Here is a 27,777-nt window from a genome sequence, read left to right on the forward strand (position 1 = left end):
TCATACATTCATACTCAGGTAAACCAGGTGAAGGAGAGAGCAGTGAGACAGACCACGCAGGCTAGGGCCCCAGCTACCTGAATTAAAGCCTAAAAGCACCAATTGGAAAAACTTTCAAGGTCAAGGTGCTGGGAGAAGCTCCCAGGCTTGCAGAGAGTTTGTTGGAAAGATCCACAGGGTGCTGGAGGGTGCACAGTCCCACACACCCAGGCGCTGGTACCAGGGGAACCCAGTTTGCTTGCGGGAAGCAGGAGAGGGGACCAAAATCTGAGAGAGAGCAGAACAAACGCCATTGCCCCTCTCTGACCCTGCCCCCACATACAGCATCACAACCCAGCTACTGGGTCACCCCGCCCTGGTGAACACCTAAGGCTCCGCCCCTCATACATACCAGGTGCAAACAGACCAAAACATTATGGCTCCAGCAGCAGAACAGCTCAAAGCCCCAGAGCCAATACTTCTAAGTGACCAACCTATCAGATGCACAGTTCAAAATACTGGTGATCAGGAGGATCACAGAACTGGTTGATTTTAGTCACGAATTGATGAAAAAATGAAGGCTAAACTAAATGAAATTAAGGGAAATGCACAGAAAACCAATATTGATGGAAAGGAAACTGGGACTCACATCAAGGGATTGGACCAGAAGGAAGAAAAAATGACCAAACAGAAAAGAATGAAGAAACAAGAATTCAAATAAATGAGGAGAGGTTTAGGAACCTCCAGGACATCTTTAAACGTTCCAACATCTGAATTATAGGGGTACCAGAAGGGGAAGAGCAAGAGCAACAAGTGGAAAACTTATTTGAACAAATAATAAAGAAGAATTTCCCCATTCTGGCAAAGGAAATGGACTTCCAGGAAATCCAGGAAGCTCAGAGAGTCCCAGACAAGTTGGACCCAAGAAGGAACACACCAAGGCACATCATAATTACATTAGCCAAGATTAAAATGAAGGAGAGAATCCTAGAAGCAGCAAGAGGTAAGGGGACACTCACCTACAAAGGAGTTCCTATCAGACTGTCAGTGGATTTCTCAAAAGAGACCTTAGAGGCAAGAAGGGGCTGGAAAGAAGTATTCCAAGTCTTGAAATCTAAAGACCTACAGCCAAGATTGCTCTATCCAGCAAAACTTTCATTTAGAATGGAAGGGCAGATAAAGTGCTTCTCAGATAAGGTCAAGTTCAAGGAGTTCATCATCACCAAGCCCTTATTATATGAAATGTTAAAGGGACTTATCTAAGGAAAAGAAGATAAAAAATATGAACAGTGAAAGGACAGCAAACTCACAGTTATTAACAATCACACCTAAAACAAAAGCAAACTAAGAGGACAGCTAGATCAGGAGCAGAACCATAGTAATGGAGATCACATGGAGGGTTAGCAACAGGGGAGTGGGAGGAGGAGAAGGGGGAGAAGATACAGAAAATAAGTAGCATAGATGGTAGGTAGAAAATAGACAGGGGGAGGGCAAGAATAGCATGGGAAATACAGAATCTAAAGAACTTGTGATGCATGGACATAAACTGAAGGGGGGGAATGGTGGGGGAGGGGTGTGCAGGGTGGAAGGAAATGAAGGGGGGAAATGGGACAACTGTAATGGCATAATCAATAAAATATGTTAAAAAGAAAAGAAAAAAGAAAAAAAGCCCCAGGTGATCTAGGTATTGGGGTTAGTGGATAAAAACCTTAAAATAATTATAATTAGTATGTTCAAAAATATAGGTGAAATTATGGAGAATTTCTCTAGAGAATTAGAATAGAAGAGGAACAAATGGAAATCACAGAATCACTAACCAACCATTCTATGCACATTGCATTCCAGACACACACTGGGTGGTTTACACACACTATTACTTACTCATCTAAAAACCATATGAGGTATATTTTTATTGTCTATATCTGCATGTGACAGGAACAAGAGTTAATAATGTGTGTCTGTCATGCACCTTTCCCCCTTCATCTCCTTTCCCCCACTTCATTTCTACTCAAAAAAGGAGAAGCACTGTGAATTCTCTTCCTGGATATTTTAAATAGGTAGAGAGAGACAGGACCTGAGAGGGAGGGGACAATGTCAGAGAAGCTGTCAATCTGCAGAAAAATTATATGGCTGGGACAGAGAGAGGAAGAAGAGAGAGGAACAAGGACTGGGGTGTAGACAGTGTTTTGTGTGTATTTATTTATTCAGTGTGTGTGTGTGTGTATGTATGAAAGGGTCTGCGGATGGATCTAGGTTAGATGTATTAAAGGAATAGAGGAAGAAAATTTGAGGAATGTTGTTGTAGGTTACAAACCATTTCCTTTTTGGTGTTCTTTGAAAGCACAAACAAATTAATTTTAAAAATACCTTTTGGCCCCTGGGTAGTGTTTCTTTACCATGTAGGCAGGGACTGAACCCCCTGGGGCCAGGAGATGTGTCAGGGTTACAAACAGATGCATACACTGATGCTCAGAAAGGTGAAGTCTGTTGCCTAAGTTCACACAGTTGGGAAATAATGAAGCTGTCATTCAGGCCATCTGATTCTGAAGTCCACCTTTTCAGGGACAATACAAATTATATTTTACCACCACAGCTTAGAAAACTGCCTTGCCTTAACTCCCAAAAGAGAGAGGTAACAATTTCTACTCTGAACCCACATTTGACTAAGGCTCAGGAATTAGTTGGTAAAGTGAAGAAGTGGTAGAAATGCCCTGGAAAGGCACTCATGTTATGCTGGAGTCTGAATGGTCACATTTATATCCTATACTTTAACCCATGTCTAATAGGATCATATGAATTGAAATATGCTTTTCTCTAAAAAGAGACAGAGCCCACAGAGGTCTAATGACAAACACAGGAATTCAGAAAGGCTTCAGTGCAGAAGGGCCCTTTGTGCTGCATCTTTCAGACTGGGGTAGGATTTGAACACATGGAGACAGGAGAAGGGATGACATGAACAAAGGTTCAAAGGTGGGGCAATTGAAGGTCTATCTATTAATTTGGTTGGTGTGTGGGGTACGTGAAGGAGAATAATGGAAGACAAGGCTGTGTTTAATACTTGGTTAAGTGTAATGTACACCAAGTCACAAAATATCTTTAAGCTGAAGAGGGCAGAATCAGCGCTGTGTTTGAAGAAGATAAATCCAGTGGCAGTACATCAAATGGACTGTGAAGGGGAAAACATAACAGGCACTTGGACAAGTTAAGATAGTATTGCAATATTAAAGGAAAGAAGTAAAAAGGGCCTAAACTAGGATGTCGATACATAGGATGGCGAGGAGAAGACACATGGAATACTGGTAGATGCTATGAGGATAGAGCAGACAAGGCTAGAGCCCTGCGTACTGGCACCATGGAAGAACATGGGATAGTCAGAGGAATGCTTCGAAAAGGTGAATCTGGTTTACTGAGCAGGGAAAATTAGAAGGAGAAGAGACTGGAGGTAGGGAAGCTAGTTAGGAGCTTACTGAAGCAGTCTTGGTGAGAACAAGCAGTGGGAATGGGAAGGAAAGGACAGTTATAATTCATGTTATGAGAAGAAAACTGATATGACTTAGCGATGAAGTGGGTATAAATGCTTAGAGGGCTGAAAGTGACTGAGGTTTCAAGCTTGAGTGAGCAGACAATGGTGCTGCTGCTATTAACAGAAAGACAGAAGTTAGAATGAGAAGTTAACTGTAGGGAAAACATCACAGTGAGAAACAGGAGGCAAGAGACTTACATAGGGGAGCTGACAACATCAGATTTTAAAAGAACATATGAAAAAGTTGTAAGAAAGAATATGAAATCAAGGATGAAGTTAAAGAAGTGCTAAAAACTTTTACAAACAAGACCAAGATGGTTAAATTTTTAAATAAATCTTATTACATAGTAGGCCCTCAAAAAAAGTTGTTATTGAATGAATGAGCTGAGGCTTGTGGGAAATTCTTCTCTCTATAACACACTGCCTTTGAGGTTTTTTGTTGCTTGGAGAAGTTGGCACGTAAAAGGTAAGAGGGAAGATCCATTCCAACACTATTTTGCGTCTCTCTTTTCCAGAAAAGGAGAGTGGTCGATAATCTGAATGAGGTGGAACAAACCTAGAGTAGAGGGAAAAACAGTAGGGAAAACGATGGGAGAGGAGCTATCACAAGCACCCAGTCCCTTTACTTCATGCCCAGTGGAGGACAGAAGCATGGAGTGTTCAGCAAGGGAGAGTCAGCCTCAGTGTTGTAGTCATTTGTCCACATCTGGAGTAGGGAACTTAGCAAGAAGTTAGGAGCATTGGCTTTGTAACCCACAGAAGTAGATTCAAATTCTGACAGCCGCTTTGGCAGCTGTGTGACCTCTGGTAAGTCACTTGATCTCTTCAGACTTCCCAATTTGTAAAAACAAGACGAACAGTTCCTATTCTCATGGAGCTATTGCGAAGATCAAACGAGGTAAAGTATGCAGAACACTTGGTTAAGTGACTAGTACTTAGTAGGAAGAACATGCTGGTACATATAGCTTTGCTCTCTTTCTGATTGTTTTCTTGGGCTACATGCCCAGCAATGGAATGAAAATGTTGAAGGGTATCGCTTTCCGGAACTTGTACGCTCCCTCCAGCAGTGTATTAAAATGCTGTTATATTTGGTTTTGAGCTTCTATCAGCCAAACAAGAAGAAAACTAGATCAATTAGAAAATCAAAAGCAAAGCTGTAAGTTTTAGTCACAGAGCTCCCCGCAAACAGGGCCCAGATGTTGTTGGGCGCAGGACCATAAATCTGTTTGAGCTCTTCTGCAAATCTGTTATCAAGGACCAAGATATGAACTGTAGTAAGCAGACAAGACACACTCAGGAGAGAAGCAAGACATACTTAACTCCCCACCAAGTTTGGCGGCTCACAGACCAGTGCCCCTGGCTGACCCTCGTCTAGCAGGGAAAACCGACTGTCCTAGAGTCACTACCAAGAACTCCATACAAAAAAAAAAAAAAAAAGAAAAGCAGTCATGATACCTAAATGAAGAAGTAGCAGAAAATGAGAAAGGAACTCAAAGGACTCACAGCTGACTTGTAGTTGATGATTGCAGGGGACAAGGCGGCGCTGGGATGTGACGACACTGGGGATCGGAGGCACTGCAAATGTCTTGGGGACTATTTTATTACATGCAGAAAAGCATACATGTAGGCTAAAAGCAAATCTGCCAACACGTAACAACTCTCAATTCTGGGAGGTAAGAAAACTTTGTACTTTACGCTTATCTGTATTTTTAACTTATTTAAAATAAAAAAAGACACTAGAAGAGATTGCTGCAGGGGTGGTACATTGGTAAAGGGTTCCTGGAGAAGCTGAGGTTTGAGGCAAACTATAAAGAATGGACTTTGGATGCCCTCAAGGGAGAGCTGCCAGGGTCCCAGACCGAGGAGTTTCTGTTTGGAAATAGTCTTGTTTTTTCAGAAGTCAGTTAGGGATATAAAAATAACTAGGTGAAACACCCAGACTCCAATTCACAGTAATACAGTATTAAAAGTTATATCACTCATTGCTAATGAAAAAGCAAGCAAGAATGAATTATTTCAAAACAAATAATTCATATTTTTCCTGACTTGTCCTAAAAAAGTTGCCAATGTCTGTTTAAAATATCATGTACTGTAAGAATGAATGTACTGAAGCCACTTGAGAGAAATTCCTCTTGAGTGATGTAGCATCTCCGAGATCCTGAGGAACTGGGTGGAGTAAACAGTAAACCGCGCTGTTGGGCTCTGACAGTCAGAACACATCTGTTGTCTCTGCTCAGCAAGGACAGGAGATGGGTGTTCTTCAGATAGGAAACAGGAACTAAGTGGGTGGGCCCAAAAGGCAGTGTGGGCTTGAAACAGGAAAAAAAGAAGTCTGCTTCTGATAGTGACTGAGATGCACTGCTGTGCTGTTCTGATCAGGCATGTCCTGCTGGGTCAAACCTTTGTTCTGTATCCACTGAGCAGCTGCATATGTCCTGGGATTATTCTGGTGGCTGTTTTACATATTTTGCCTTGTAAGTGTTGCAGTACTGCTTCATGTGTGCGCTATTTAGTTTTGTCATTTCAGGAAATGGCATACACTCACTTGTTCAAATCAGAAACCAGGTAGTTACTTGATATTTTCCTCTTCCTTGCTCCCCACATCCAACCCTGCACCAAGTTCTGAGTCTCTTTCAAAGTACCTCTTTAATCCTTTTACCTCTCTCATCTTGACTTCCAACACTGGAGTTGAAACCACCATCATCTCTTTCTTAGGTGACTGAAATGCCCTCCTGCCCTCATTTTCTTCTTTCTATTCTTGCCTTTGTCCATTCTTTCCCAAATTTTGGCTGAAGTAATTTTAAAATAAAACTTAGATGATTCATTTATCATGATTTTTTCTCCTGTACTTGAAGTCCAAAGTCCTTAATTTGGTCTATAGAGCTCTGCACGATTTGACCCCCATTCACTTGTTCTTCCCACCCCTCACTCTTTTTGTTTCAGTCACAATGGCCTTTTTATTATTTATTTAAAAAACAATTTAATTTTTATTTAAAAATATTTTAGTTATTTATTTTTAGACAGAGGGGAAGGGAGGGAGAAAGAGAAGGACTATGGTCACAAAATAGAGGGAAAAGTGAAGGCTATGTAAAGTGAAATAAAGAAAAATGCACAGGGAACCAACAGTGAAAGGAAGGAAACCAGCATTCAAATTAATGATTTAGAGCAGAAGGAAGAAATAAACATTCAACCAGAACAGAATGAAGAAACTAGAATTCAAAATAAAGAGGAGAGGTGTAGGAAACTCTGTGACAACTTTAAACATTCCAACATCTGAATCATAGAGGTGCCAGAAGGAGAAGAGGAAGAGCAAGAAATGGAAAACTTATTTGAAAAAATAATGAAGGAGAACTCATCCAATCTGGCAAAAGAAATAGACTTCCAGGAAGTTCAGGAAGCTCAGAGAGTCCCAAAGAAGCTGGACCCAAGGAGGAACACACCAAGGCATGCTGTAATTGCATTATCCAAGATTAAAGAGGAGAGAATCTTAAAAGCAGCAAGAGAAAAGGAGACAGTTACCTACAAAGGAGTGCCCATAACACTGTCAATTGATTTCTCAAAAGAAATCTTACAGGCAAGACAAGGCTGGAAAGAAGTATTCAAAGTCCTGAAAAACAAGGACCTACATCCAAGATTGCTCTATCTAGGAAAGCTATCATGTAGAATGGAAGGACAGATAAAGTGCTTCCCAGATAAAGTCAAGTTAAAGGAGTTCATCATCACCAAGCCCTTATTATGTGAAATGTTAAAGGGACTTATCTAAGAAAAAGACTATCAAAACTATGAACAGTAAAATGACAACACACTCACAACTATCAACAACTGCACCTAAAACAAAAACAAAAACAAATTTAGCAAACAACTAGAACAGGAACAGAATCACAGAAATGGAGATCACATGGAGGGTTATCAGCGGGGAGGGGGAAGGGGGATAATGGGGGAAAAGGTACAGGAAATAAAATGTATAAATTGTAGGTACAAAAAAGACAGGGGGAGGGTATAGCAAATGGAGAAGCCAAAGAACTTATGTGTATGGCCCAGGGACATGAAGGGGGAGGGGAATGCTGGTGGGAGGGAGGGTGCAGGGTGAAGGGCAATAAATGGGAGAAAAAAGTGGGACAACTGTAATAGCATAATCAATAAAATATACTTAAAAATTGATTTTAGAGAGAGGGAGAGAAGAGGGGGGAGGGGAGAGAAAGAAATACTGATTTATTGTTCTACTTATTTATTCATTCATTGGTTACTTTCTGCATGTGCCCTGACCAGGGATTGAACCAGCAACTTTGGTGTGTTGGGACAGTGCTCTAACCAACTGAGCTACCCAGCCATGGCTGGCTGCCTTATTCTTCATTATTCTCTCTGCTCTTTCTAGCTCTGGGGTCTTTGTGCATTCCTTGTCCTGTGCCTGGAGTGTTCTTCCTGCCACTCTTCATCTGGCTAATCCCCGTTTATCGGCAGGTCTCAGTTTAAATGTCACTTTCACAGAGAGGCTTTCTTATGGCAGCTACTCCTTTTCCTTCATAAACTTCTCACAGTAACATATAAACTTAATTCTGTCTCTTCCATTAGAGAGCAAGTTTCTTGAGGTCAAAAATAACATCTATCTTGTTAACTATTAAACATCTGGGGCTTAGCACATGTTTGGTGCAGACTAGGTACTCTTCATTTAAATGAACCATAATGTCCAGGACAGTGCTAGGAAGAAAATAAGTTTTAAAATATAGTTACTTATGAAAAGTTCCTTGCTGCCATTGATTGGATGATTGTAAAAACATGGGGCTTTTAAAGTTTAGTATGTAGTTGAATTCAAGGGTTATTCTCTGTAACATGAAGCAACAAAGGTAAGTCATATTTAATCTACATTTCAGAGTGCCTCCTGTTTTCTCCTGTCCTCTTGAGGATTGGGACAGGTTTGGAAACAGGGCACAATTCAGCTAACTGCTTTTCTGTGGTTGGTACTTGAACATCCTTCCTGTTCCTCACGTGGCACAGATACTCACCAGCAGGCTGTGACACAAGGCATGGAAATGCTGCTGATTCGTCTCCAGCTCATCCCAGTCCAGTTGCCAGCAGCTTGTGGGTCTGAGGATGAATGGGAGTCCATATGTCACTGATTCGCAGATCCCACTGGCTTTGAGAGCCCTGGGAAGAGACAATGGCACGGAATGTCTCCTCAGTGATATCCAGAACCTCAACCCAAATCCAGTAAAATTCAGTTAAGTCTAAGACCCTATTGTGAAATCCTTTAGACCAGGGACTGTGAATTCTTCACCCTCATATGGCTAGTACCTAGCAAGGTATCGGGCACACAGCACATTCTCAAAGCCTGTTAATCAGTGAATAAAGCAGCCATCAGGAAGGCTCAAGACTCTGATGAATTTTTTTTCTCCTGAGTTCATTCTATGCCAAGTGATGTACCTGGGGACATTCTCATAATACCCCTGCTACAGCAACCATATAACACAATTGTATGCTAGCCATCTGCATCCCATTCCTGGCTCTTTTGAGTTGATGTGTTGACAGAGGATGCATCTAAGAAGAGGATGCATTTCAGGAGGTTCCTAGCAGCATCCATGGTCAGAAACCCATGGACAAGCTTGTGCAGATACCTGGGTGTGGGCACTGTGATAGGAACTAAAAATGGCCTTTGCTATCATGGCTAATTCTACCTTGAAGTTGGTTCCCCTGGAAGCAGGTATTCTAGTTTTTAGAGCAGAGATTTTCAACCAGTGTGCTGCAATTTTTATGAATTTTTAAAACACACGATACCTGACTATTTAGTCAGGGTCACTGACTTCTTTTCCCTTAGGTTGTCATATAAAAAAATGATGGTTAATATAATAGTAGCTGTCCAGTGTGAATGAATCAAAATTATACCTATTTTTGTCAGATCAGCCAAAAATCTACTTTTTGGTATGCTGTGGAATTTTAGTTTAGTTTATTTTGCAATGAATGAGATAAAAAGGTTGAAAGTCACTGACTTGGAGAAATGGGAGGGTCGGGGAAGATCCTGTGTACCAGTTGCTCCTTGAAGTCCAGGCCTCTCTCTTGAGAGAGTCTCTGCATTCGGAGACTTTCTGCATTTCCAGTCCTCATTCAGCCCTCATTGTCCTACCAAGGCGCATCTCCGCCCTTTGCTTGTTTGTCTCCCTGTGCTGAGCAGCCTGACCATGCTCTTTCATGCCCATACCTGTAGGTGCTGCTTTGGACCAGACTCCTGCCTGCCTGATACTTAGGGATGTCCTCTAACCCTGGACCTTCTAGCCATGGAACCTGTAGAATCAGTGTTTGCATGGGTTGGGGACTTCCCATGGACCCTACTTGATCACCCGGAGCTTGTAATAAGAGGCCAATGACTGGGAAGCCATCTGGTAGAGTGTGCTGAAGTCTCCTTTGGGGTCATCCATTTTCAAGGAGCCATCAGCTGTGCCAGGGAGCAGAGACGGGCTGAGAAGTCGCTCTTGGAGATCACATTTCAGGCACACTACAGTAAAAAACGGCATTGGGGGAAGAATGTTTGTCACAAGTTACCTCAGGCTATGTGCTTCAGAACAACATCTGCCACTCATTCCACCTTTGCCAGGCAAGTAAGGGTTGGGAGCAGGCAGGAGAAGTGGGGAGAGGAAAACATGATGGGTTTAGGGAGGCAGAGTGGGTCTGGCACCTACAGGACTGCCCTACATAACAGGTAACATTTTCTGGGTCTGACATGATTTTTACTTGTTTTACTCCTGGGCTGGCTGAACAGTTGCCCAATAGTGAGAGATCTGGCTTGTGATCCAGTCTGAGAAGAACATGTGTTCCCTGTGGAAGAGGTGGCTAACCTTACAATGTGTAGGGCCCTTTGGCAACCACAGAAGGAAATCTTGCCTCTGCTGCTTCCCAATGGCTAAGCTTTGGCAAGACTTCAGGGCAGACGAAAGAAGAGCAGGAAAGCAGAAGTCAGGCAGTCAGCTGACAGCTACTGTTCTGCGGAAGGACTTCCCCTCTGCGAGCTCTTGTAGGGACATTTGGGGGGAGGAGGAATAAGTTCCCGAAACAGTCTACTTTTAAATTCCCCAAAGAAACCAAAGTATAAAACCTTCTGAGTCTCGGAGCATCAGACCCTGGAGCATCTGTGGCACCAGACCACATTTCTAAGGAGGGCTTCAACTAGGTACGAGTTACTCATCAAGGTTTTATACTCTTGTTTATTAAGCTTCTGCTCCAGCAAGTCTATTCACATACCACAATGTACAGGGTTCTTTTGCACTAAACTTGAATGCTTGATATTACAAAGGTTTTCAATAAAATTTATACCAGGTTTGAATACTGTTAACAAACCAGTGAATAAACCAATGTTGAATCCTTGTGGGAAGGTTAGTGGTTGGTGTTAGTGATTTAGGAAATGACTAAACTAACGGCAACATGGGGTAAAAACAAAAGTAGAAAGAAATAGGATGCCAGAATAGATGTTAGGTCCAGCTGGCCCTCGGGCTCAGCAATCATACATAGACATTGATGTTGGGCGAGGTGCCTCTGGTATGTCCCAGGGCCCAGGAAGTCAATAGGAGGGACTTTGCCTAGGGCTCCAGCTTCCCCTCCTTCCTGTGTGTCTAACTTCATTGTTGGGTCCCTGGGTTTTAGGACTAGACAGCTGTATTCACCTGGCTGAGGTCCTCACTCCGACTAAATTAAAAATCACACAGGGAACTTTTAAAAGATACCAATGTCTGGATCTTACTTCACACTGATCAAATTGGTATCTCTTGGAATGAGGCCCAAATGCTGGTTTTTAAGAAAAGCTCCTCTTGTGACTCTCTTTTTTTTTTTTTTTGCAGCCAGGGCTGAGAACTATGGGCACGGTAGAGTCAGCAGTGCTCCAAGGCTGGGAAAGCTGTTTTAGCAGACCCTGGGTCTAGAACAAGGTATGCTTCTCACCACCCAGAACCTGGGTGACGAGCAAGGTGGCAGACCTTGAACCCAAGAAATGAGAAAGGACACTCATCAGAAGCTGACTGTGTACTTTATCCATCAAAAGGAGGCCTCTGAGGGAAGCATCTGTAGATGGGATGAAGGGCCCTAGGCAGCTACTGAAGCTGGTGATGTGGGGGTGGAGAACCTTATAAAGAGAAGTCAAAGTGAATACCTGAGGGGCAGTCCTCAAAGGATGCTGGAGTAGGAGAGCTCAGCGTTTTTTGTTTTGTTTTGTTTCACTTTTTTATTGTAATGAGCCATATTTTAGAAATCCATGTATCTGGCAATGCAGCAATTTTTTAAACAATTGATAACTACAGGAGGTCTAATTTCCCCAGACCTCACTCCAACTGTGTCTGAGCATATGGACTGCAGTGAAGTCCTCCCCAGCAGGAGAGCTGATGAGTCTAGATCTAAGTTCTACAGTGCACCATGAAGACCCATGAACTGCTGAAAAATGATTGCAGATGAAGATAAACATTTGGGTTCTGATCCTGGTGTTGAAAGCCATGGAAAGAGAGGGCAAAGCAAGAAATTCTCAACAGTACCATGGGCAAATACTGTGCAACAGTGGAAGAAGGGCTGATTGCAAGCGTTCCTGGCCGTTGAGGCCCTCTGCTCTCCTAATAAGAAAAGTGAATCTTTAGCGTCTTTGTTTAGAATTACTCAGCATGAGGCAGGTTGCATAGTAGGTATGGGGTCAGCTTTGGAGGCAGATAGACCTGGGTTTGGTGACTGTTCTCTGGGCTAAGAGTAGTCAAATGCAAAAAATACAGAGTTGTAATCCTAAAGGTAAGAGTGGGCTCTGGAATTGCCCAACTTCAAATTCTGGTTCCCCTGCTAATTTTCTGTACAGCCCTGGGGAAATGTTTAATTTCTCTAGGTCTCAGTTTTCTCATCTGTAAAATAGGGATAATATTGTATTTAACTGATGCTAAGATGCATTTTTCCACATACTTGCATATCTACATGTGTCCTATAATTACCACTGGCCAGACACATGTCCTTAACCCTTACACACTACTCCAACCTAAAAAACCTCTTTAAGTAAGGATGAGATAATATTTCCAAGTGATTAAGAAAGAACTGTGTCATGTTTAATTGATTGTGTTTTGTTTCTTAGTGGTACAGAAAATAAAAGTATATCTTACTATTGATTGCATCTTAGATTTAATGACGTACTGTAACATTACCTGCCGCACGATGCTGTGTGAAGATGAAACAGGATAATGCAAGGAAAGAAGCTGACATAGTGTCTGGGGGAAAGCAGATAAGAAGTGAATTCCAGAGCATGGGACAGGAAGCAAATGGTACTGTTACTCTTAGACACAAGTGTTGGAAACAAGGTCCTGGGAAGATTTTACATGCAAAGGAATGACAGGAAAAAATCCAGGTGAGTTGTCAAAGGCATTCCAGGCCCTAGGTTGGAATGGGGTAAAGGGTAAGGACCCAATGATTATTCCCAGAAAGAAAGAACCAAGGGGTGTCTTTCCCTTTGGGACCGGGAGTTTATAATCATTTTTCTGAGTGAATGCCAACTCCCAAAGCCACACCTTGGCCCTTTTCCTTTGGAGCCAGGCCCTGAGGAGTCAGCTTTTCCAAACTCTATGTGGCTGACTGTACTGATGGGACCATTTGCAGGCCTTTGTCACCCTGGGTCCTGAACCAGTCTTCAAAGGGGATGGAGACTAGTGGGATCTGGAATGAATATCACTACCAGACAGAACAATATCCAAGGCCATGCTCGCATGTCTAAAACACTGGATCAATCCCTTGGTTTTCATAATTGCCAGAACGTGCTTTATGGACATGGTCTTGGGTCTCTAAATATCCTCTTTGGGGCCTGCCTTGGTAGTTGCTTTACTCCTTGCTACTCTCAATTTGATGTCTCACTATCCAGAAGACCTTTATTTAATTTTGGTTTAGTCTTGCTTTTTTTCCTCTACTCATAGGCCCCGTTGATATTGTTGAGGTGCCAGCATGCTTCAAATTATAATGTCATTGGTATCTACTGCATTAAAAATTAAAAACTGGAGAAAAATATATAACTCACTGTGTTCTTTTGCAGTGTAGCTGCTGCCCTAATATTGAGGTGTCTAAGTTTTTGCCTCTAAACTAGTTGTCCCTTGCTGTCTGGGATTAATTACATTCAGTTTTCTAACTGGTCACTCTTTAGAAATTCTTTTATTTCTCCTTCTGCTGATGCTGAACAACTTCACCCAATCCTCCTCTAATTCTTAAACCTCCAGTGCTCTGTGTTCTGGTGACTCGCCAATCTGGAGCTCTAATCCTAGACTACGATTATGATAGCCTACATAACATGCTTTTTTAGGAGTGTTACTTGGATTATCTGTGGCTCTGGAAATCTTGCTGAAAGACTGTGAAGGAAGAAGAAGGTGAACATGTTCTCGGTCTGTTCCACTGTTATGTAGCCAGGCTTTGAAGAACATCTCCATGCTGACAACATCATTGTCTATAGTCTGAAGGTCAATGTCAGTCCCCAGGAAAGAACTCTCTGTAGAAGAAAGGGGAAGAGGAAAGTTTTTAATTCTTTAATTGTAAAATTTGAAAATTATGAAATCTTAAATTTTGACCTGTCAATGCTAGATATCTCTAGACATCTAGCTTATAGACATTCTTGGATAGTACACAAAGAGACACAGGCAAAGAAGTTTGTTCAGTGCAGCATTATCGTAATCAAAACCCCAAACGGGAAGCAATGCAAATGCTCACCTATATGGGAATGCTTAAATAAATTATGGCACAATCAAGCTGTGGAGTACTATGTAGCTATTAACAAAGTAAAGGTAAATGTACTGACATGGAAAGGTATGAGATAGTAAGTAAATAAAGTCGTGGAACAGATATGTAGTATGAACCCATTTATATAAAAATGAAACTATTGGCCTAAGTACATATGAATGTATGCAAATGTATCTCACAAAGGTCTGGGAGGCTGTCACCAAACTGTTAGCAGTGGACAGGAGTAGAGATGGGGCAGTTCTGAGATACAGTCCATTTTTACCACTCCTATTTCTATACCTTTTAAATTTTATTGTTATCATGTATTTCTTATACTTAAAAAGCATTCTAGAATACAAAACAGCAGTAAGATAACACAGCAATGCAAGTTAAATACTTAGTTAACCAGGGGAACTTCAGCTCTACATTGTTGTTTCACAGTGAAAATGTATTCAATTGGTACTTCTGTTATAAAAAATAAAATACAAAAAGGTGAAGAGAAAAATAAAGACAAATTCCCAGGCTCTACCTTCTGACACAGATTACACGAGATTGTCTTCAGCATGCCAAGTCTCCAAAGTGTGTTTAGCAGACAAGAAGACAGGAATGACACGTGTAGTGTAATTTGATTCCAAATATGAATGAATGGAGCTGGGTGGGTGGGTGAGGAGGCTTTGCTAGTCTACTTCCTGCTTCAGGCAACACTAGCTCAGGACCTGGGGTCTAGGTCTGCAGGTAAAGGTTGTCAGGAAAAGCCAAGTTTGTGGTGGTGAAGGAAGCAGAGAGGGGAAATGACGCAAGAGCTGGAAAGAACCTGAAGAGGAACCCACTTTTTTTTTTGCCTGACCATGAGGGGCTCTCTGAAACACTTTTACAAAGGGCCTAAGAAAAGCCAGTTGCTCCAATGAATTAACTTCTGTGTGTGACTCATGGGCCCCAGGGAGAAGGCTGGTTTATTTCTGGAACGACATTCCTGAGGACAAGTATGCCGAGGTGGCAGACTCTCCACACGGAAACAAAGGGCTTCAGTCCAGCATGCTGGTGCCCGCACAGGGGAGACTTAGATGACTCCACATGGTACTCAATGGCTAACTCTGGCTGAGAAGGGGCACCAAATGCATTTCTCCTGTGAAATGTGTGAGAGAAACTCTACCACCTTCTGTGAAGAGTTGTGAGGATTCATTAGCTAATTAGTTATTTTATTCATTTCTTTAAGCAGTAATATTATGTATTATGTAGAAGATTAAATACCGTATAGGTTACAGAGATATGTGATACTTTGCACTCTTTTGGCATTTATAAAGTGATATTATATATATTTTAAAAAGAAATATTTATTACAGTTACAAAGGAACATTATTCTTGACCTCGCTTCCTTAAACTCTCACCTGCTCCATTACGTTTTAGAAAACTACAGTGATAAATATGAAGTCATTGGCAAAGAAATGTCCCTCATAAGTAAAGAGAAAGGTTCTTTTAAATAATGTGAATCTTATTTTGTCACAGGCAAAACAAGAAATAATTTACCTTTCTGAGCCTGGACTTCACCTTGAATGACATGGAAATGACTGAACAGATCCTCATCAGGGAGGCAAAATAATTATTAAAGTGTACAGAGGCAGACGCAGCGCTACACAAATGGAACTGAGCAGCAAGGATAATACTGCTCAAACAACAGAGTTTTGGAGAAGAGAAATAAGTGTTTCATTTTTCCTCCCCAGGGAAAGGACAGAAGGGTAGAAACTATTCCCATAGGTGGTATAAGGAGACAACACTAAATTATCCCAGGGGAGGGGGCGTGCTGGCCTGATGATGCACCCCAAAGGCAGGATGTGCTCGTCAGGTCTGGGTGATGATGGTGGTAATGATTCTCCCTCTAAAATAGGCTGGCTTTTACTTTGGACTTCAGTTTGACAAGGTGAGCCTATTGCAGAGAGGGTGCTGACAAAGTAACCTTCTGGTCCTGCAAAGAACCAAGCCTGAATGACACATGGCACGTCCATAAGGGACAATTCCAGTGTTCTCTGCAGATACCCACCCCATCAACGTTCCCGAAGTTCTTCCCAAGTTCTCAACCTACAGGATCCTGGGAGAGCCACAGACCAGAGCTTCTTTCTCTGAAAAAGCTCTCATGTAATTCCCACCAAGACACTGTGCTTCAGGTTCGATTCTGCAGTTTTGTAGGCTCAGAAGGGACTCAGCAGCTTCCCAGGGACAGTTGCTTTGTCCAAGCTAACAACTAACGTGTAAAGCGGAACGGGTGGAAGGGAAAACATCTTTTTCATGTTCTCTGTCAGTGGTTCAGGCACTCCTTTCCTTGTGCCTGGATCAGAGTGGTGACCTCCATTCAGACTCCATTCCTTCTCCAGTACTTAATGTACTACTATGACCAAATAAATGTTCTAAAGTATGGTTTCATCAGATCCCACCTTTGCTTAAGAGCACGTGCTGCCTTCCCGCTATCATCTTTTCTCCCCTCACTCATCCTATACAACCGGTTATACTGGTTATTTCTCCAACACGCCACCCTTCCCTTTTTCTGTGACTGCTCATCGGACTGCTCCCATCCCCCACAGGTAGTGTGCATGGAGCTGGAGCTCAGCAAAGGCCCGTGGAGTTAAACAATAAATTAAACAATTGGTCCCTCCTCCATGGCTCTCATTACTTTTTCCTGTAACTCTTCTGTTTCAACTAAGTTAGTCTCCTTACCACATGACTTCCTTCCTTCCTTAGTGCTTTTATTACTCTATCAATCTCTAGCCTGCACCTCCCCCAGAATTCAACTCAGAGCTGACTTTGTCCAGGAAGCTATGCTTAATTATACTCTCTTTTTTTCAGTTTTAATCAGCACCCCCTGGGTATCTGTGGGCTTCATTTGGTCAGAACAAATTATACTTGTTATTTGGTTTCCCCTGAAGGGTTTTATTCTCTTTCTGTGAGTTTTTGAAACATGGCTGGATATAGTGGAAAGACCAGGGTTTGAATCGTGACTTGGACATTGTCAGCTGTGTTACTTTGGGCAAAGTGGGGATAGTGCAGCCTATTTCAGTTATGGTGAGGCATAAGAAGTGAGATGATTATCTATGAATGACATGAAGTAGTTTCAACAAATGGTATTTTATTTTTCACTCTGATCAACAAAATTAATTGCTTTTGCAGGACAAGAATGTGCTTTCCTTTTTAAAACTTTCCCCCCTGTCAACTCCCTTGGTGATTATTTCATCCCCAGCGCCAACATACATAAGACCACCAACACTTGGCACTGAGTTCCTCCCAAGTACAATACACCTACATGTGCTAAACCTGGGAAACAGGGAGGAGGCTTCTCACTTCTCAGATGTTGAAGAGCAGCTCCCAAGTTGACTGGCGAGCAGGGCACAGGACATTGAATGAGCTAGGTCCGATTGAAGGTATGAAATAAAAATGTTACCAGAGTGAGGGTGCAGCTAGCCGGCAGTGTGTAGTTAAGACAAGCCAGGAAGGCCTAATTCACGGCAGCCTACACAGCAGCCAGCACTCACATTCAGTTTTTTGGATTTATCCTGCCCCCTTGTGGTCACAAGCAGTTAGATTCCTCACTAAGCTCCCCCCCNTCCCCCCCCACCCCCCCCCCCCCCCCCCCCCCGCCCTTGCCACCCTCCCTCCTGCCCGCACCTGCCTCCAATTTTATACTTTCTGGGAGATTTCCACAACCTTATCTTTAAACATTTAAACTGTTTCTTAAAGAATCATATTTTAAATCTTCATCAGGAAACAAGATTTCTTGTTTTTGGTTTACTATAGCTTCTTTTAAAAAATTATTTATTTTTAGAGAGAGGGGAATGGAAGGAGAAAGAGGGAGAGAAACATCGCTTGGGTGCCTCTCACACATCCCAGCCAGGGACCAGGCCACAACCCAGGCAGGTGTCCTGACTGGGAATCAAACCAGCAACATCTTGGTTGGGGGATGGTGCCCAACCAACTGAGCCACACCAGTCAGGGCTATAGGTTCCTTTTCATAAAAAATATTTAAAAATTAAATTTATTGAGGTGACATTGGTTAGTAAAATTATATAGCTTTCAAGTGTACAATTCTATAGCACATCATTTGTGTGCTGCATTGTGTGTTTACTCCCCAAAGCCAGGTCTCCTGTCATCATATATTTGGCCCCTTTACCCTTTTCTACCTTCCCTCCCCCCTGTCTGGTAACCACCACACTGTTGTCTGTGTCCATGAGTTTGTTTGTTTGCATTATTTGTTCATCTGTTGCTTTCAGTTTTATGTATCACATATGAGTGAAATCATACGGTTCTTTAATTTATCTCTCTGACTTGTTTTGCAGAGCAAGAGTTCATTTTGAGCTTTTCTGGAAGGGCTGCACTCATGTGAAAGACTAAGAATGCCTGATCATTGAAAATGAGGTAATGCCTAAAGCAGTCCTTCTCAGAGGTCAGCCTAAAATCAGGGTTACAAAATGGAAATGTGTAAATTTTTAATGGGAGAATTTAATGTTTTAGTACACGCATATGCATATATAATGGCTGTATTTTTCTCTTGACATGGAATATCTGAAGAAGAGGTCCAGAAAATGGGGCTCCCGGCCAGTCCTGCACATCCTCTACAGTCTGACAGAGGCCCTGGCCTGTTCGATTGGCTAGCTCTGTTTCTTTCCAAATGATCCTCATCTAGCCTATTCTTGGGCATCGTGGATGGGCTTCAGGGATTCTTAGAACCACCTGAAATGGTATACGATTTCATCTGCATGTGTATAGATATATTTTGGTGGGGTGGTGGAAGGGGATAGGTTCTTAGCTTTTATACAATTCTCAAAAGAGCCCTGTAACCTCAGAAACTATGAAATTACGGGATCTTAGCCTCCCTGCGTCAGTTCGTAATCAGTGTTGTCTACTCTTGGAATGTAGGAGTAGCTCTCGGATGTTACCAACCGGGTTAAGTAATCAGAGCAGACAGAGCTTGCTCAGGAACAGCTCACGCAGAGCCATTTAACCAGTCCTTAAATCAGCAGTGGCATGAGGATAGCTTCCAACAGTTCACAACTTTGGCGGCAGACCAGCTTGCTTTTCGTTTGCCTCATTTGTGGAGGTGATTCTCGGATTCTCGGAAAAGGAGGTGGCAGGGACAGTGGTGGTTACGGCAGTGTGGACTTTGCCAAGAAGTAAGTACAGGGCTCCCAAGTGGTGACCATCTTCTCTGGCCTTAGTCTACAAGAGGGGTTAAGACATCACCAGAAGAGTATGAAATAGAGAAAATGAATTTCCTAGAACTCAAAGAGAATACTCTTTACTCATTCATTTATTCTTTCACTTAATTTGTCATAAGTAATTATTTATGTAGTGTCTTCTATGAGCCAAGCACTGATTGGTGTCAACAATGAAAGTGGCAAATTCTTTGTTTTTGTGGCTTACATTCCAGTGAGAGAACAGACAATAAACAAACAAAACAGAAAATAATTGCAGATAATGATAGATACTATGAAGAAAAATAAAGCAGAATAAGGACATGTGTGTGTATGTATGTATGTATGTATGTAGGGGATAAGTGGACCTAGATAGTTGTAATGTTTTCATATCTGACATGAAATGGTACTATATTAATTCTAAGTAAGCTGCAAAAAGTTAAAAACTCTATTTTAATCCCTACTTATGTGAAGTATTGTAATCCTGAGTCTTCAACATTTTATGCAAAGTGGAACTGTTTGCACTCTAAGTAGACTGTGAAAAGTTAAGAATATATAACATAATTCCTAGAGAAGCCACTAAAAATAATGCCAGGAAATATAGCTAAATGAAAACAGATAAATTAAAATAGAATTCCAAAAATATTTCATCACCTGAAAGAAAGCAGGGAAGCAGGGAAAATATGAACAAAAACCAGAGAAGATAAACAAAAAATAAAATGGTAGACCTAAATTCAAGCATATCAACAGTTATGATAAATGTGAATGGACTATACACTCCAAAAAGAGGAAGAGATTAACAGAACAGATAAAAGCAGACTCAATTATATGCTGTCTATGAGAGATAATCTTTGAGTATAAAGATCAAATGGGCTGAAAATAAATGAATGGGAAAGGATGAACCATAAACACAGTAAGACCTAAAAGAAATAAAAACATATGTCTCCAAAGATGTGTGTAAGTATTTCTAGCAGCTTTAGTCACAAAAGGCAAAAATTGGAAACAAACATCTGAAATTTCCATTAACAGGAGAATGGTTAAACAGGATGGGACAAATTCATACAATATAATGATACTCAGCCATAAAAAGACACTAACTACTGATATAAACAACATGGATGGATCTCAAAAATTGAATGGAAAAAATCAGACAGAAAAGAAGAATAGACTGTATAATTCAATGAGTTGTTACATAAAATGCAAACTAATCTACAGACGAAAAGCAGATCAGTGGTATACACCAGGGTCTGAGGCAGGGATGAAGTGAGTGTAAAAGGCAAAAAGAATCTTTTAGGGGTGATAAAAAAATATCTTGGTTGTGGTGATGATTTATGGGCACAGTCAACTGTCAAAACTCATTGAATTGTACACTTTGCATGAAGGCAGTGTACAGTATGTAAGTTATTTTTTGATAAAGTTGGTGAGGGAAATTTTTAAAAATTTCACTTTTCAGATAATTTTATATTTTCCATTGAGCTCTAAAGAATTCTTTAATTCAATTTTAAAAAGGGAAGGGTTGCTTTTTTCTGAGACCAGTCTTCTCTTAATGAAATAAATGTCTCTCTGTGTTAAAAATCTTTAGGTAATAAATACACCAGTGGTTGTAATTTAGTTCTAATGCCACAGGGAAATGACTTTAATACAGTTATCAAAGACAAACTCAAGATACAGCTGTATTTTCCAGTCTATTTTCTAAGACACTAAAAGGGGAAAAATGTGGAATCAGCCAAGTGCACTGAAGCATGAAGCATTGAAGAGGGCTACCTCCCTTTCCCCCTGGAATCCTTCAGGAAGCAACGAATCTCTGTCTTCTATGTTTGGGTTGGTAACATTTGGTGTTTCCTAAGAACACATATGGATAAAATACCTTTCCAGAAGAGCTTGACATCGATCTGTGGCAAAGTTTCAGAGAAAATATTAAACAGATGGTTTGTGAGCACTTAAGAAGGGAACCTGATATCCTTGTGTACAAGGCTGAGAGACGTAGGCTGGTTGACGGCAACATTAGGTTGATTTGTAACTGGCTGAAAAGACTTACACACCCAATGAGTACAGACTGCTGTCAACCTGGACAGATGCCCTCTGGATGCTAAAGTGCATTGATCACAGTGGCCTTTTTAGTTTTGGCATATTTATTACCTAGCCAGTCTTTAGAAAGCTATTATAAAATCTTATCACATGCAAATCAATGCATGTAACATACATGTAAGCTAAGCAGCACAGCAGCATTGTGAACACCCATGATTCCTTTATTCAACTGAAGATGTAGAGCGTCATCAATATTAGCAAGATATCTGTATGCTTTTCCCTGATCTTCTCCAAGGGAAACCTTGCCACACACAGTTTTTTATCATTCCTTTTCTTTCAAAAGTTGTTTTATTATTTTAAACAAGTACTTCATTATTTTAGTTTTGCTTGCGCTTTATGAAGAGGTGCTATATTGTTAATGTATATCTTTGGTTATCTGCTTTTTTCTCAGTGTTAAGTTTCATTCATACTATTGTGTGTAGTTGTGGTTCATTCATTTTTGTAACTGTATAATATTTCACGTTGTGAATATACTTTGTAATAGTTATTCACACCCCTCATTGAATGGACATTCGAGTTGTTTCTAATTCTGGCTTTTTGAATATGTCAATATTCAAGATTTACAAGATACACCTGGAGACAAGATGGTCACATTCTTGTCTCCAGGTGTATATTGTAAAAGTCTTTCTGGTGACAGTCCTTTAAGAATACAATTACTAGGACAAGAGTATTGTGAATGTTATTACAACAAAATGACAAGTTGTGTACCAATTTACATTCTTCTGATCAGTGTAAAAGAATTTTTGTTGCTTTGTTGTTGTCAATATTATTGAGACATTAATTTTTTTGCAATCTAGGTGGCATAAAATGGTATATCATTGTTTTAATTTGTATATCCCTAGTTATTAATGAGGGTGAGAATGTTTCTTATGTTTATTTGCCACTTAGATTTTCTCTTCTGTGAAATGCCTGTTCAGATATTTAGCTCATCTCAAAATTAGAGAGTATTTTTTAAAAAAATTGAATTTCAGGCATTCTTTATTCTGTATACCAGTTCTTTACTGATCACATGAGTTGGGAATATAGTTATGATTCGCTGTTTCACTCTCTTCGAGATGTCTTTTGAGGAAGAGAAATTCTTAATTTTAAAGTAGTCAGACTTATCAATCTTTTATTTTGTGGTTAGCAAACTTTGTGCCTCATTTAGAAAATCCTTCATCCTCCTTCCTACCTCTGGTGATAAAATTCTTATTCTTTATTTTCTTATAAAAGTTCTAAAGGTTTCCCTTCCACATATAAGCCTCCGACCTATCTAAAACCTAGATAATAATATCTAGATATTATTATGAATGATGTGTGGTAGGATCAAATTTCACTTTTCCCATATGGGATACTGATATTTCCAGTATGATTTAACGACAATATATGTCCTTTGAATGGAATATATCTATCCTTTTCCCACTGCTCTGCCATACCAGCCTAGCCACATGCCAGTTTTTATAGCATGCTGTCTGTTTCTGGGCTTGCTCATCTGTTCTAGACTGGACAGTTCGTCTATTCTTCTTTCAGTCTGACAGCATCTTAGTTAGAATAGCCTTACAATTAATCATCTTAATACCTGGTAAGGCAAACCTTTAGCCTTAATATATATCTTAGCCATATATATATAATTTATATCCATTAAACTGCTTCGCTTATAATTATGTCTTCCTTAAGGGGCATCAATTTCCCAATAAATATTCTGTATGTCGTTTGTTAAGATTTATTTCTAATTTTTTACTTTTTTATTATGGTAAAAGGTATTTCTTTAAATTAAATTTTCTCAGAGCTTGTTTCTAATTATAGAAATGCTATTAATTTTTAAATATTGATCTTATATCGAGCTACCTTGTTAAACTCTTACTAATTGTAACAATTTTTTCATAGGATCTTTTAGTGATTAATGTAGTCAATCAAATAAGTTTCAAATAATGTTACTTTTGTTCCTTTCTTTACAATTTTTATACCTTTTACTACTTAAAAAAAAATCTTACTAGACTAGGACAACCATGTTGAATGAAAATGGTGATGAGGCATCGTATCTTATTTCTGATCTTTTAAAAAGATATTTTATTTTTTTATTTTTTAGAGAGGGGAGGGGAGAGAGGGAAAAAAACATCAATGTGTGTTTGCCTCTTGTGCACCCCGTCCTGGGGACCTGTGACCTGACTGGGAATTGAACCAGTGACCCTCTGATTCACAGGCAGGCATTCAACCACTGAGCCACACCAGCTGGGTCTTATCCTTGAATTCTTTGAAGGCAATATTTTTTTTATAATTCACCATTAAGATTGTATTTACTGTAGATTTTTTTTGTAAACACACTTTGCCAAGTTAAGGGAGTTACTTTCTATTCCTAGTTTACTAAGAGTTTTTTTCCTCTTAAATAGTGAATGAATCTTATTGTATTTTAATCAATAAGACAACATGTCTTTTACCTCTTAATCTGTTAATGTTATTAATTATATTTATACATCTCTATTGCTAAATCACTTTGCATTCCTAGGGTAAATCCTACTTAGCACCGCATTCTCTTTCTACATATGACTGGATAATTTAAGATTGTTTTAACGATTTTTATGAGTGGATTGGCCTGCCATTTTCTTTTCTTACATTATCCTTGTCTGGTTTTCTACTTGAAAAGTCTTCCTTCCTTCCTTCCTTCCTTATTTTTTAATTTCCAAAACACTTTGTATAAGATTGGAGTGATGTACTATTTGGAATTCTAGTAGAACTTGACTATACATCTAGGTTTGGTATATTATGGGAACAACTCAGATTTTTAATTTCTGAGTCAAATTTGTTATTTTTTAATAGAATGTACCTATTTTTGTCTAAATGTTTAAATTCTTAATTTTATCTGTACTTATGTTCCCCTTTCCCAACCTGAACATAGTTTCTTGTGCCTTTTCTCTTCTTTTTCCTTCATTGGATTTACCAAAGGATTTTCTATATATCAGTTTTTTTCAAAGAACCAACTTTTGAATTGTTGGTTATCTCTGTTGCTCTTTTCAACTGAGGCAGTGTAGAGTGTGTGAGCTTTGGAGCCAGGGAGCTTAGATTTGAATCTCTGTTCTATCATTTAACTGAGAATTATGACCTTGGGAGATTTAATTTGGACAAGACATTATGCCTTACTTTCTTCATCTAGATACATGAAGATTAAATAAGAGAATATGTGGAAACTATCTGGAGTGGAAAGTATTTGAACAGTAAATGAGCAATAAAATGTTGCTATTATTACAATCTATATACAGATATTAGAGTATGTTAAGAGACTGTGTTTTTTATTTCGCATATCTTTTCCTTGAGGCTCAGAAACTATTTAAAAATGGAACCAACTAGCAGCATTATTCCCTTGATTGATGGCTCTTCTATGGGGTTAACTTTGGCTGCTGGAATGGGCAGCCCCCTCTAGATACCAAACTTACAATCAGGATCCGGCATTAAGGATTTGCCCTAAGGTGTAGGGTTGGCTTATATGTAAAGAGGGCATAGAAAGACAAGGAAGGCATCCAAGCTTCCCCTGTGAGAGGTATATGTGTACATATTTTTATTTCTTAGACCAATATTTCCTAGTCCTCAATTAAGTACAAAAACCCCAAAATAGATAAATAACAAAAATTATAGAAAAATTATGTTATGTTATTTTTTGTTATAAAACAAAAAAATTATATACATGAATTATAATATGTAACCTAAACATGATTGTGGAGAACTGAGAGACAACGTACAGAATTAAAATCAGTGTAATGGGGTAGTGAGAATGATTTTTTATTAAAAATTTATTTTATGATCAGATTTTCTTTTCAATAAAAAATTATTAGAGCCTGAGATTTTCTTGGTTAAAAAGACATATGTAAAAAGCTACTACTATTACTACTATCAACAGATAACATTTACTTACTCATATGTCCAAGCACTGTTCTAGGTGCTTTACACACAAGTTGCATTTAATCCTCGTAAAAACCCTATGAAGTGCCCTGGCTGGTGTCGCTCAGTGGATTGAATACTGGCCTGAGAACCAAGGGGTCACTGGTTCAATTCTCAGTTAGGGCACATGCCTGGGTTGTGGGCCAGTCCCCAGTAGGGGGTGCAAGAGAGGCAACTGCACAATGTTGTTTCTCTCCCTCTCTTTCATCCTCCCTTCCTCTCTCTCTAAAAATAAAGAAATAAAATCTTAAAAAAAACCCCCTATGAAGTAGCTACTGTTATTCACCCTAGTTTGTAAATGAGAAAATTGTGGAATAAAGAGTTTAAGCAACTTGTTCAAGGTCACACTGTTCTTCAGTAAAATGTAAAAATACAACTGGATGGTTAAATAAATGGTGATGAATTTACACATTGGAATATCTCAAAGCTATTAGAAGGGATGGGTTAGATCTCTATATGGAAAAAATATTGGATAAACAGTTAAATGAAAAACAAAAATACAGTGCAGTGAGTACTGTATAGTTCTCTTTTTATAAAAGTAGGTAATATCAATAACAATAATCATGTTACCTGTATGTCCATATACATGCATATGTAGGGAGAGCAATTCAGGAGAATGTCCTATACTGCTGATGGTGTTTATCTCTGGAGGATAGAATTTTGGATCATTTCAAACTGTTTACATTATGTTCCTGTAGTGTTTAAATCTGTATAGCTTGTAATAACAAATTAAACTAACCAGAAAAAAGAGCACTAGGCAGGTTCTTTCAGTTAAATTTTAAAGTAAAGAAAAAATTAAGAAGTTAGACCAAGCAGGAACAGATGAAGGTGCTATTTAACATACAGTTAGAAGAAAACATATAACAGGCTATACAAGCTGAAAACTTATAGAAAACCCTAACTGATATAAATGTGATTTAAAGTTAACCTTTTCATTTTAGATTTATTAAATAACTTTCTAAAATGTGAGTCGACTTTCTTAATTTCTAAGTTCACTTTTTCTTGGATCTTTTAGAGTCTCCAAGTCATCTTTGTAATGATTAGTTCTCACTATACAGGGCTGTACTAAAGAAGACAGACTTTAGACCTATCAAAGGACATAGTCTCAATAGTTACTTTTTTAATTTTTATTTTCTTAAAGATTATTTATTTATTTATCTCTAGAGGGGAAGGGAAGGAGAGAGGGAGAGAAACATCAATGTATGGTTGCCTCTCATACATCCCCTGCTGGGAACTAGCCTGCAACCCAGGCGTGCGCCCTGACTGGGAATCGAATCGCAATCATCTGGTTCATAGGCCTGCACTCAATCCACTGAGCTATACCAGCCAGGACTCATAGTTACTTTTTAAAAAAATTGATTTTAGAGAGAGAGGGGGGGGGAAGGGAAAGAGAGAAGAAAAACCATCGATTTTTGTTGTTCCACTTATTTATGCATTCATTGGTTGCTTCCTGTATGTGCCTGGCCAAGGAATGAACCTGCAATCTTGGCATATCGGGATGATGCTTTAACCAACTGGGATGATGCCAGGGCCTTATAGTTACATTTTACACTAATCTGCAATATCAACACTTCCTTGTAACATGTTTCTTTCTTTGAAAAGTGGAGTACAGACAATTTTTATTTAACTGATGATCATGATTATCAGAGTTTTAAAAATTATATGTAAATGAATTCAAGAAGTGTTTGAATCAATTCATGATGTTCATGGACTATGAAGGAAAGCTATGGGTGATTGGGATATGTCTGTAACTATCTGAGTTGGTGTCAGACAGGTTGACCATGGCCTCTCCCAAATCATTTGATTTTTTCCCATTCATTCACTTATTTATTGAACATTTATTGAGAGTCAACTATGTGCCAGACAGAGTGATATATACTGGTGATATAAAGATATTTAAGACATAGTCACATCCTCAGGTGGCTCACAGTCCACTTGGGACCTGCCCATTAAATTTTTTTCAGAAATATCAAACCACCTATATACAAAAACATTTTAAATTATTTTTAAATTTAAAAAATATGTTTATTGATTTTAGAGAGAGAGGAAGGGAGAGAGAGAAACATAGATGTGAGAGAGAAACATTGGTTGCCTCTCATACATGCCCTGACTTGAAGATCAAACCCACAACCTAAGCATGGGCCCTGACTGAAAATTGAACTCCCAATCTTTTGCTGTATGGGACAATGCTTTAATCACTGGCCAGGGCCAAACACTTAAAAAAATATTAATAACAAGAACAGCTAACTGTTACTGAGAACTTATTATGTACTAAGTAATTAACCTATATGATCTCATTTAATCACCACCACAACTGTATAGGGTAAGAATTAATAACTAGGGTTAGACAGGCTAAGTATCTTGCCCAAAGTCATATAGTTAGTATGTGATAGAACT

The 27,777-nt window shown here is 39.6% G+C and overlaps 1 protein-coding gene and 1 long non-coding RNA gene across 2 annotated transcripts in view; one reads left to right on the plus strand and one right to left on the minus strand.

The window, feature by feature from the left end:
• M1AP (meiosis 1 associated protein) overlaps positions 1-27,777 on the minus strand; it is a 57,107-nt gene that overhangs the window by 14,374 nt on the left and 14,956 nt on the right. The window contains exons 4-6 of the mRNA XM_037064925.1: positions 13,803-13,976; positions 9,827-9,989; positions 8,506-8,647 (exon numbers count right to left, since the gene is read on the minus strand). Coding sequence (XP_036920820.1) covers positions 8,506-8,647; positions 9,827-9,989; positions 13,803-13,976 — 479 coding nt within the window. The remainder of the gene's footprint in view (positions 1-8,505; positions 8,648-9,826; positions 9,990-13,802; positions 13,977-27,777) is intronic.
• On the plus strand, positions 4,902-13,160 carry LOC119000112 (uncharacterized). Its single transcript, XR_005069247.1, has 3 exons — positions 4,902-5,175; positions 11,326-11,412; positions 12,630-13,160. It is a non-coding gene; the product is annotated as an uncharacterized LOC119000112 (long non-coding RNA).

This window comes from Sturnira hondurensis, unplaced genomic scaffold, assembly GCF_014824575.4.
Source record: "Sturnira hondurensis isolate 20B ecotype Veracruz unplaced genomic scaffold, ASM1482457v3 Scaffold0015596, whole genome shotgun sequence".
Lineage (NCBI taxonomy): Eukaryota > Metazoa > Chordata > Mammalia > Chiroptera > Phyllostomidae > Sturnira > Sturnira hondurensis.